This window comes from Ranitomeya imitator, chromosome 5 (genome assembly GCF_032444005.1).
Source record: "Ranitomeya imitator isolate aRanImi1 chromosome 5, aRanImi1.pri, whole genome shotgun sequence".
In the NCBI taxonomy this organism is placed as follows: domain Eukaryota; kingdom Metazoa; phylum Chordata; class Amphibia; order Anura; family Dendrobatidae; genus Ranitomeya; species Ranitomeya imitator.
This window is the reverse complement of record NC_091286.1, coordinates 21,654,111-21,666,531: the sequence shown is the minus strand read 5'-3', so window position 1 is coordinate 21,666,531 and position 12,421 is coordinate 21,654,111. Positions and strand designations below refer to the sequence as shown.

The 12,421-nt window shown below is 45.3% G+C and overlaps 1 protein-coding gene across 1 annotated transcript in view; it reads right to left on the bottom strand.

Moving 5' to 3' along the window:
• Positions 1 to 12,421, bottom strand: part of EHD3 (EH domain containing 3) — a 48,449-nt gene that overhangs the window by 34,034 nt on the left and 1,994 nt on the right. Inside the window, exons 2-3 of the mRNA XM_069768382.1 lie at positions 6,891 to 7,067; positions 1,018 to 1,115 (exon numbers count right to left, since the gene is read on the bottom strand). Of these exons, the coding sequence (XP_069624483.1) occupies positions 1,018 to 1,115; positions 6,891 to 7,067 (275 nt within the window). The remainder of the gene's footprint in view (positions 1 to 1,017; positions 1,116 to 6,890; positions 7,068 to 12,421) is intronic.

The following is a 12,421-nucleotide window of genomic DNA, read 5'->3' as shown; positions in this document are numbered from 1 at the left end:
ATTGGATGGGTGAAATATGCTAATTTATTGAGACAGGTTTTTTGGGTTATCAGGAGTTGTATGCCAAAATCATCAGTATTAAAACAATAAAAGACCTGACAAATTTCAGTTGGTGGATAATGAATCTATAATATATGAAAGTTTAATTGTAATCATTACATTATGGTAAATAATGAAATTTAACACTATATGCTAATTTTTTGAGAAGGACCTGTATATCTATGAATCCCATCCACATTGCCAGACTTATAAAGACGCTGCGTTTTTGCCACAGCAAAAAAACAAAAAACACCAAAAGCTCATTATAGGAATGTAGCCCAAGTGTCTGTCCTGGAGCCCAGGCCGATCTCACTGCTATTACCAACACATTGTCACAAACCCATAACGATTGGGTCAGGCCAGAGACAGAATTATAAAGCTACGTAACAGGAATCACTGGCAACATTCGAGGAGGAGATGGGTCACTATTCGTGATGAGCGACCATGCTGGGGTAAGGTGTTATCTGAGCATGCTCGGGTGCTAACAGAGTCTTCGGCGTGCTCGAATAATACGTTCAAGTCTCTACGCCTGTGTGTCCCTAACAGCCACAGCACATGCAGGGATTACCTGTTTGTTAAGCAATCCCTGCATGTGTTGCAGCTGTCAAACATCGGTGAGACATGCAGCTGCGGGGACTCGAACATATTGTTCGAGTACGCTGAAGTCACGCGGTTAGCATCCAAGCATGCTCAGATAACACCTTATTCGAGGACGATCGCTCATCACTAGTTACTATGAACAGGATTGCTTGCACAGTGTGAAGGAGGAGGCTTTCACTCTCCGAGAGCAGGCAGCGATCCTAAACAATCCAGACATAATGCAGATTACAAAGCGGCAACGTCTTATTATGACCCATCTGGAGAGCTGACGCTTAGAATCCCAGTGATACGGAATCAAGAAATCTAAGGAGCGGACATGTAATCTGTGCAGCACCCATGTTATACCATCGGCACCAGCACAGACGCAGGGACCCTCACCTCGACTTATCCGCTGCTTCTCTCCAGACAGGATCCCGGGGGTGTCAATGACGCTGATGCTCTCCAGGACGGGGTTGGGCAACTGGGCACAGACAAACCTGCAGAACAGAGAACAAACCAGTATGAGAAGATTTACTGTAGACGTTTCTACGTGGGCTCCGAGAATGGTTAGACGAGTTAATACCTGGACCACAGCAGCACAGAGTATTTCAGGAGGGAATATTACAGCAGCACAGTATTTCAGGAGGGAATATTACAGCAGCACAGGGTATTTCAGGAGGGAATATTACAGCAGCACAGAGTATTTCAGGAGGGAATATTACAGCAGCACAGGGTATTTCAGGAGGGAATATTACAGCAGCACAGGGTATTTCAGGAGGGAATATTACAGCAGCACAGGATATTTCAGGAGGGAATATTACAGCAGCACAGAGTATTTCAGGAGGGAATATTACAGCAGCACAGGGTATTTCAGGAGGGAACATTACAGCAGCACAGGATATTTCAGGAGGGAATATTACAGCAGCACAGAGTATTTCAGGAGGGAATATTACAGCAGCACAGGGTATTTCAGGAGGGAATATTACAGCAGCACAGAGTATTTCAGGAGGGAATATTACAGCAGCACAGTATTTCAGGAGGGAATATTACAGCAGCACAGGGTATTTCAGGAGGGAATATTACAGCAGCACAGAGTATTTCAGGAGGGAATATTACAGCAGCACAGGGTATTTCAGGAGGGAATATTACAGCAGCACAGTATTTCAGGAGGGAATATTACAGCAGCACAGGGTATTTCAGGAGCGAATATTACAGCAGCACAGTATTTCAGGAGGGAATATTACAGCAGCACAGAGTTTCAGGAGGGAATATTACAGCAGCACAGGGTATTTCAGGAGGGAATATTACAGCAGCACAGGATATTTCAGGAGGGAATATTACAGCAGCACAGAGTATTTCAGGAGGGAATATTACAGCAGCACAGGGTATTTCAGGAGGGAATATTACAGCAGCACAGGATATTTCAGGAGGGAATATTACAGCAGCACAGGGTATTTCAGGAGGGAATATTACAGCAGCACAGAGTATTTCAGGAGGGAATATTACAGCAGCACAGAGTATTTCAGGAGGGAATATTACAGCAGCACAGAGTATTTCAGGAGGGAATATTACAGCAGCACAGGGTATTTCAGGAGGGAATATTACAGCAGCACAGTATTTCAGGAGGGAATATTACAGCAGCACAGAGTATTTCAGGAGGGAATATTACAGCAGCACAGGGTATTTCAGGAGGGAATATTACAGCAGCACAGGATATTTCAGGAGGGAATATTACAGCAGCACAGAGTATTTCAGGAGGGAATATTACAGCAGCACAGGGTATTTCAGGAGGGAATATTACAGCAGCACAGTATTTCAGGAGGGAATATTACAGCAGCACAGGATATTTCAGGAGCGAATATTACAGCAGCACAGAGTATTTCAGGAGGGAATATTACAGCAGCACAGAGTATTTCAGGAGGGAATATTACAGCAGCACAGGGTATTTCAGGAGGGAATATTACAGCAGCACAGGGTATTTCAGGAGGGAATATTACAGCAGCACAGAGTATTTCAGGAGGGAATATTACAGCAGCACAGGGTATTTCAGGAGGGAATATTACAGCAGCACAGAGTATTTCAGGAGGGAATATTACAGCAGCACAGGATATTTCAGGAGGGAATATTACAGCAGCACAGAGTATTTCAGGAGGGAATATTACAGCAGCACAGTATTTCAGGAGGGAATATTACAGCAGCACAGAGTATTTCAGGAGGGAATATTACAGCAGCACAGAGTATTTCAGGAGGGAATATTACAGCAGCACAGTATTTCAGGGGGGAATATTACAGCAGCACAGAGTATTTCAGGGGGGAATATTACAGCAGCACAGAGTATTTCAGGGGGGAATATTACAGCAGCACAGGATATTTCAGGAGGGAATATTACAGCAGCACAGAGTATTTCAGGAGGGAATATTACAGCAGCACAGTATTTCAGGAGGGAATATTACAGCAGCACAGGATATTTCAGGAGGGAATATTACAGCAGCACAGAGTATTTCAGGGGGGAATATTACAGCAGCACAGAGTATTTCAGGGGGGAATATTACAGCAGCACAGGATATTTCAGGAGGGAATATTACAGCAGCACAGAGTATTTCAGGAGGGAATATTACAGCAGCACAGTATTTCAGGAGGGAATATTACAGCAGCACAGGATATTTCAGGAGGGAATATTACAGCAGCACAGAGTATTTCAGGAGGGAATATTACAGCAGCACAGTATTTCAGGAGGGAATATTACAGCAGCACAGAGTATTTCAGGAGGGAATATTACAGTAGCACAGTATTTCAGGAGGGAATATTACAGCAGCACAGAGTATTTCAGGAGGGAATATTACAGCAGCACAGTATTTCAGGGGGGAATATTACAGCAGCACAGAGTATTTCAGGGGGGAATATTACAGCAGCACAGAGTATTTCAGGGGGGAATATTACAGCAGCACAGAGTATTTCGGTACAGCAATGTGCTGATCTAGTAATAGAATGCAAACGGAGTGTTAAATAGCAGATGGACCAGAGTCGCACAGCAGCACAGAGTATTTAATGAGAGGCACGTGCTGGTCTTATAGGAGGTCACAGACAGGGGAGGAAAAAGGGAAAAAAAAAAAAAAAAAAAAAAACACACACACAGGATCACCAGCAGCATGAAGCATTTGTGAGAGCTCACATACTGGAAGTAGCGGCCACCCCAGCAGCACAGAGTATTTCAGCAGTGTGCCGGGGGCAGGCGAGGCCGCTCCTGTGATATTAGTGTTATCGGCCTCTATAATTTGCACAGTTCTGGTGCTGGACACGTTGTGCACCGCTCCAATGAACTGGAAAATGCCCTGGCCGGTTATGGACCCTGCATGAATAGAGCGGCCCCGTTACATAAGAAGCCGCTCTGTCCGCTGCCGTCACACAATGTGTCACATGTCCGCTCCGCACCGGGCAGAGCCGCGGTCACAGGGCTCCAGTGTGAGGACAGAAGAAGCGGAGCCCGGCCTGACCTCACCATCAGGACCGGGGACAGAAAACTCCACCAAATATCCACAGCAATTACAAGACCTTGTAGAATCTGCCTGCAATAATCAACTGTACTATGGGATCTAGAGAGTTAATCACTCAGCTTTCCCAGGCTCCAGATCTGCACATCTATGTAACGACCTGTATAACGCTACTCCGGGAAACCCCAGTGACAACTACCCCCATCAGAGCCGTCACTTCTACAGAGGAACGAAACAAATAACTAGAAAATAGCTCTGCACAAGAGGGTTTTCTACAGCTCTAATGTGATGAGACTAAAGAATGCAGCAACTTTATAACGCCTCAATCACAAAAAAAAAAAATCCCAATATTTATCTATGCGTCTCCATAGCTACAGACAACCATCTAACCCTGTATGTAGTCTGCTACATTATAGCACAAAGGTCCGCATAGGAGCTGTATACACAAAACGGTAAAATAGCTTAACCCAAGACTATGGATTTAAAAAATAGATAGCATCCGAGCATGCTCATATAACACATTGTCAGAGAACATTTGCTCTTCTTCAATTGGCATCTTTCTGTGTACCCTGTGCATAGGCAGAAAGCTGCCAATCAGTGGGGAACGTGAGGCTATGCAGAGCACTGCTAGTCCTCTAGTTATAAAATCAGTTTTAGCAGATCAAAACTACAGCGGGCAGCTCACTAAGTGACGTGGTTGGAGTCAGGGTTTCTGTCCCTACATCATGCGGTTCTCAGATTACATAGTAAAATCCTGACAGCGTCCACTTATGGGGCGTTTTGTGACTCATTAGTGCGGGATAGACCAAGGCAGCGGTTCAGTATTCCTAAAAGAATTATTTTGATGTTAGTGAGCAATTGAGGATCAGGGAAAAATAAAAACGAGATCCATCAACAGCCAACCTGCCTGCTGACAGACTTCAGACCGAAACATTTTTGGAGATCATTTTATTTTAAATAAAGAGAACAAAAATCTGCAACAAAATGGTAAATGGAGATCTAATATAAGACACACATCCACATAAAAGGGTCAAGACAACTCACGAGGCATTATAAGTGACCCACCCTGTAATAACCACTACTCCCAGCAGACCCGCTCCGCCAGGCATTTAATTAGAGCTTAGAGGACAAACATTCCTGCGGCGTCACAGAGATGGTCTCGTGTGATCCCGACCTCACACCTTATCAGTAGGGGTACGCGACTATTCACACCTCGGTCACGGCGCACATTCCTGATATTCCTACCAAGACCCAGAGGACGGACAGATCCCACCACAACGTACAGGGCGTTACCTGGCCTAAGGGTGCAGTCAGATGACCGGACAGCAGTGCACGGACTGGCCGCGGATCTCCCGAGTGTGACAGTCCATGTATTTCTATGCTGCTGTCACACTTGGGTCGGGAGATTCGCGGCCAGTCCGTGCGCTGCCTTCCAGTCTCGGTCCGGTTTATACGGCCGTCTGACTGCGCCCTTAAAGAGATTCTCCGGGCAGAGGAAAATCGGATTAATAAGTCACCGGAAATGTGGAAACATCAAGCTCTGCCAGGAATTAACAAAATCATGTCTGGAACCAGAGCTGGTTGTTGGCTCTGCACCCTGCAAATCTCACACTACGCCGGCTCCGCACCGTGCAAATCTCACACCACGCACCATGTAAATGTCACACCACTCCGGCTCTACACTGTGCAATTCTCACACCACGCCGGCCCCGCAATGTGCCGAAATACCATATGAGGCTTTTCATAACATTTCAGCAAGCTAAGGCGGATGTGCCTTCACTCCGCCATCTCTGGGGCATCGCTTCCTTCGCCCTGTAATCTCCATCATGCCGTACAACATATCTTGCTGGGCTCGCTTACAGTACAAGCGGTCTCGGGGGAGCACAGATTTTGCTGTTAAGCTTTTAGCAAGTCATTGGACACAGCGCGGAGCTCCTGGCTCTGCATAACTGTGGAGTGTAAACACTGCTGGATGCAGAGAACAGACGCGGGCCGTCACCTAAGGCTATGTTCACACTTTGCGGATTTTGCTGCGGATCCGCAGCGGATTTGACCGCTGCGGATCTGCAGCAGTTTCCCATGAGTTTACAGTATAATGTAAACCTATGGGAAACAAAAAACGCTGTGCACATGCTGCGGAAAAAAAACGCACGGAAACGCAGCGGATTACATTCCGCAGCATGTCACTTCTTTTCTGCTGATTTTCACCTGCTCCAATAGGAAACTGCAGATGAAAATCCACAGAAGAAACCGCAGTAAAAACCGCGACGGGTTTTCACTGCGGATTTTGGAATTCTGCTGCGGAAAAATCCGCAAAGTGTGAACTTAGCCTAATTCCAGTGTTTAGCAGATAACAGCGGATGCTCAGACGTCCAGTCCGAGAACTGGGGGATCCGTAACTGGCTTATATCAATAGGGGCTTCACACAGTAACTGAACAGAAGAGGAGGAGAGGGTGAGGAGGGAGATGAAGCTGCAGTCTGTCTCCGCCTGTGTGTGAGAGGGGAGGAGGAGCAGCAGATAAGGAATTAGGTCAGACTGGTTGCTAATTTAATTGGCACAACGTCACCTTCCTCGTGGCCAACACAGATGTAGCAGTGCTGAGATTGTTATCTGGTGCAACGGCATAATGTGTCCCCTCTGAACTCCATGAGACTGCAGCTAAACTGCCAGCATTATTGTAACAGACATAACACAATACAAAAAAAAAAGATTCAAGGACACAGTCAGCTCTGCTACATCTGTAGATTATTAACGACACTCAAGCTGATCAAGTACTGACCTGTTCAGAAAAGCATTTCCAAAGGCATTCAGTTTCCGGAAGGGTTTTTTGGGGTCCACCACTAGGGCATTGCCGGGAATAACACCTTCAACATCCCCCTGCATCACCGCGATGAAGGAGTCGGTGGTGGGCTCCGGCCCGATCCTCATCCCAGGGAAGTCCTGTTCTAGGAGATACCTGAGGAGGGAAAAATAAATAAAGAAATGGCGGATGTCACACAAGTTCCTGCGGAGAACAGTAAATTATCTGGATAAGAATCACCAGAATATTCTGCGTCTACCGAGGATTGTCTACACTGGATGCTACTGTAACAAACCCTCAGCTATGACACGTACGCCATCTACATACGTTTTCACAAGCATGTTCCCATTCACTGACAGCAGGAAGAGGTTCTGCAGTTACGGCCATATTGTACGCGGCATTTTTCCTACCAAGACATGCAGACATTCCTGCACCACATACGTAATGTGTGCACAGGCCCTAAAAGGTAAAGTCCGAGTCATGGAGTTTACAGAATGCAATTTCTCATAAACAAGAACAATTGCCGCCGGCCGCTGCCATGTCCGTTGTCGTAATTACGCCATTTGGCTCCACGGACACCATTTTACATGACGAGCGAGATTGTGAATGTGCCATTGTGCGCAATCTCTCTACCGTGGGAATAATATAGGTTTATTTAATACCCCGCCAGGTAAACTCAGAGCCATCAATAAGGCCCATTCACCCTCTTACACACATCTGAGAAGCCAAAAATTTAAAGGGACAGTGCATTATATTCTGCCTGTGCAGAGTACAGTTCTCCAAGAGCATGTGCAACAAAAATGTAAAAGTCCCCTTCTGCACCAATAAAAAATATAAGATTTGACAGCCATGCATTAATATATACCCTTTTTAATACCGTAGTATTGTTACAGGCTTAATGGCCTCTTAAAGTGGAGATTCTGGTTTCTTAGAGGACAGAAGACAGGACCACCTGGACCGATTTCCCATAAAGCTCTATAGGGGACAAGACCCCTTTTGCACTCAGACTTCTGTAGCTCGACCTGACCAAACACGAGAGGACTACTAGCCGATTACCTGGCCGTCAGCTATTCCGCCTGACTGCACCATTAGGGCTCACGCACATCAGCGAATAAAGCAGACGAGTGCAATCCAGAATTTTTTTAATTTAATTTATAAATAACTACGGGCCAGTGCACATCTGCCATTATTTTCTCATGTGGATTCAGCAAGAATTGGATTGTACGCACCCATACAAGTCTATGGGTGCGTGTGAAACATCGGGCTGCACTCTGATGTCACCCGAGTGCAGTGCGATTCCTGCAGACGCTGGCAATGGAGGAGACAGAGAAATTACATTCTCAGTCTCCTCCGCACCATGGTGTTAAACACATCGGACATTCTGAAAAGTAAATTAAACACGCTGCGTGGGAACACGGCCCTAGGCGATCGCGTCAGGTTTCCATTAACAGAAATCTGTGCGCAGTGGTAAAGGACTTTGAGCTTTATGGAGGATTTCATAAACTGATAACTGGTGAAATCTCCTTTGTGAATTTGACGGTTTTCTGATGTCCATGACCGGAGTAATATTTCTGCCGGCACTGCAGCTGTAAGGTGCCATCTTACTCCAGTGACCCCATTCATTAATAATGGCCTTGAAGGGTCACTTTATGTGACTGCAGACTTGTGAATCCTCACAGCGGGAAGTGTGCCCCGGAGAATCCTGACAGCGTACACTGTGCGCGCCGTGAGGATTCACAAGTCTGAGGTCACATAGCCCCAAGCCTGGACAACCCCTTTAATGAATTTGAGTCTTTGTGTATCAATTTGTTACCATTTTTCAAAACCTCTGCTTACTGTCAGTGAAGAAACATCCTGTTTACACCTGGAGGCTGAGGGTTTGCTGCAATGATATGTAGGCTAAACAATTCTCTGCAAATTGCTCTTTTGTTTCTTTCCTCCTATTGGTTACAATGTATCAGTGCAGATAAAATGCACCAGCCTGAAGGTATTGGGGTATTTACCTTATTTAAAAAAAAAAAAAAGAAGGGGGGGCGTCACCAAGCTGCCGACGACCGTTATTTATAGGCATTACTCCTACGTTCCTCATACTCCCCCGAAAAATCTCCCCTTTGCCTCCGTGGCTCACCCATACATCTACACTGCGCCCCTCATCAATCATTGAAGAGCAGAAATGTCCTCTGAAGCTCCGGACCCCATTAACCCACATGTATAATTTACCACGTCCTATAATCAGCAGATTATAATGGTGCGACAGAATTATAGGAGCGCCTGCCATCAGTCACATATCATGTAAAAGGTCTCTCCGGAGTCATGTGACATTAGGTAGTGGTCACGGGGGTGCGGACTGTTCCCCAATGACGAACACTAAAGCCCCCTAATAACAGAAAGCAGTAGAACGAATCCCACTGTGCAACAAATGAAAGAGACCAATAGACATTTTGGGTATAACGACCTTTCAATGACATCTTACAGAACGAAGCTCCGGATGCATAAAAACAACATTAGACCTAAATATGGGACGAGTTACCCAGAAAGGGTTAATTAAATGAAGATGATGGAGTGAGAAAGTCATTATATGGAATCCTGCTGCGGGGTCTAGACTATCCTGCGGAGGAGATTAGAGGCTAAAAATAGGAATATTGGGCACAGATGGGAGCGAAAGATCATTTGGAAAAGTTTCCCTTTCTGGGAAAATAGAGTGACAAGCAATATGGCCGACAGTCAGGGGCAGACATACCATTGGTGCAACTGTATAGGGGCCCCAAGAAGTCAGGGGGGCACTACCAGATCCAAAGGAGGTAGAATTATGAGTGACTGGACTGCAAAAGGGCGCATATATTGCTCTTACCCATGGGATCATTGTGTCCATCAGTGCTGATCCTACAATAAATCAGGGGGTCTAAGAAAGTTGGGTGATGAGTGAACATGCCGGGAAAAGGTGTTATCTGAGCATGCCGATGTGCTGAGTGACTTCGGCGTGCACGTAAAATGTTTGAAAACCTGCGGCTGCATGCTCCACACCTGTTAATCAGCCACAACACAGGCAGGGATTACCTGCGTGTCTATCAGCTGCGAGACATGCAGCCGCGGGATCTCAAACATATTCAAGCACGCCGAAGTCACTGTGCTAGCACATGAGCATGCTAAGATAACACCTTATCCCAGCACGTTCGCTCATCACTAGTGACAATCACTAGAGGTGATGCAATGCTGGTTATTACTCCTCCAATTCACACCTAATATATAAAGTGTACCTGTCATTTCACGAGGCTTCAGTACTGTGTGAACATGAGGAATAACAACATTTCTCTCCATTATATGACTTGTATCCTGCATTTTGCATCAGTTTTCCCCTCTGCAGTCTCCATCTCAAATTTCCAGTTGTTTCTGAGCTGGTGAGTATCTGCTCTGGTATCCAGCACACAGAGACAATGAGGGATTACTGCTCTCCAGTATCTATGTAGCACATGCTCAAAAGCAGCAGCCCGGAGGACATTATACAGGAGTACTGACCAGTGTAGCTGTGAATCCAAACATTGAAGCAAGATAAACACTTACTAAAAAGTAGATGCATCGGTGATATTATACTGGAGTACTGAGCAGTGAATTCAGCGCTAGGGTGAGAAACCACTTACTAGAAAGTAGAAGCAGCATGGAGGATAGTACGCAGCACTACTAAGCAGTGAAGCTGTGAATCCAGCGCTCAGGCAAGGTAAATTTTTGGATGTTACAGATTTCCCCCCACACACACACTATTTCTGCACCCATTAAGTAAAATACATTACTTACATTTTTTTTCAAAAATACTTTAAAAACAAGTAATCGTGGAAACAGCCTTTCTAGAAAGTGGCAGCATTCACATAGCAGTACTAGATTATGCACTGTGAATCCACTGTGAAGACTATTGGATTAATAATGGATAGGTGTCATAATTGACGCCTCTCCATTATTAATCTGGCTTAATGTCACCTTACAATAGCAAGGTGACATTAACCCTTCATTACCCCATATCCCACCGCTACACGGGAATGGGAAGAGAGTGGCCAAGTGCCAGAATAGGCGCATCTTCCAGATGTGCCTTTTCTGGGGTGGCTGGGGGCAGATGTTTTTAGCCAGGGGGGGGGGCCCAATAATCATGGACCCTCTCCAGGCTATTAATAGCTGCCCTCAGTCACTGGCTTTACTACTCTGGCGGAGAAAATTGCGCAGGAGCCCACGCCAATTTTTTCCGCCATTTAACCCTTAAATTTAATAGCTAGAGCGCACAAATTTTGCACATACACACTACTAACATTAGTAGTGTGGAATATGCAAAAAAAAAATAAATATATGGGGATATGAGATGGTTTACTGTATGTAATCATGTCTCATATCATGTCGGGTTTAGGAAGGAGAGAGCAAAAGCCGGTAACTGAATTACCGGCTTTTCACATATCTCGCGCTGAATGAAATATATATATATATATATATATATATATATTTTAACGAACATTTGAGCCCATAAATCCATTAGATGTCAGTTTTGCAAGCCTGCGAGAAAATCTCGCAATACGGATGCCATACGGATTACATACGGAGGATGCCATGCACACCCTGCCTACGGATTACATACGGATCACTATTTTGGGAACATTTCTGCGTATTACGGCCATAAAATACGGACCGTATTGTCTTACGCCGAGTGTGACGCCGGCCTAAGGTACATTGCAAGGCTTCTTATATTTGCACGCACTATTGATCTATGCAAAGTTCATTGAAAAGACAGCAGCCATTTAGATCTTCATTTGTGTGATATTATATAAACACACTTTGGAGCATATGTTTAGTTTTACTTTCTCTTTTGAAGTTTCATGCATCATTTATGACAGGCGCCCACTTTTAGTTGAGAGCCTCTAAAAGGCCGCTGCCCTAGCTGGGGGAAGCAGATAAAAGCAGCTCAAGGGGGTTTCCAAAGCAAAATCATTGTATAAAGAAAAGATCTGGGACTTTCTAGTGCACTTAATGCATCATGGTTTTAAACATCTCCGCTTGCTGTCAGTGAATGGAAACACTCAAAAGTACAGACCCCAATCCTGACCTAATAATTCTCTGAGCGGAGTCCAGGCTGTTTATCTAGAATGGATGCAATTTTAGCAAACTCTCAGCTGTGAGAAGTACGAGATGTAAGCAAGAACAATCCTATGTATCTACAGCAAGCAGAGATATTGTAACTGGTGAGGAATTGAAGCACAAAGTATAATAGAAGATTGCTGAATTTTACATTATGTAATGATTAAGCCCCCTTTTAAATGTTGTGGTCTGCGGAGATTATAGGACCCCTCAGTAGGATGGATGGATATTGCATACCCAAGACTAGCACAGTCAGAGCCCCCGATAAAGCCTGCCCTCCTCACTATGGAGCACCTACCGGATGAAGGTGGTCTCCCAGTAGAGTACTGTCAGAGCCCCCCATAAAGCCTGTCCTCCTCACCATGGAGCACCTACCGGATGAAGGTGGTCTTCCCAGT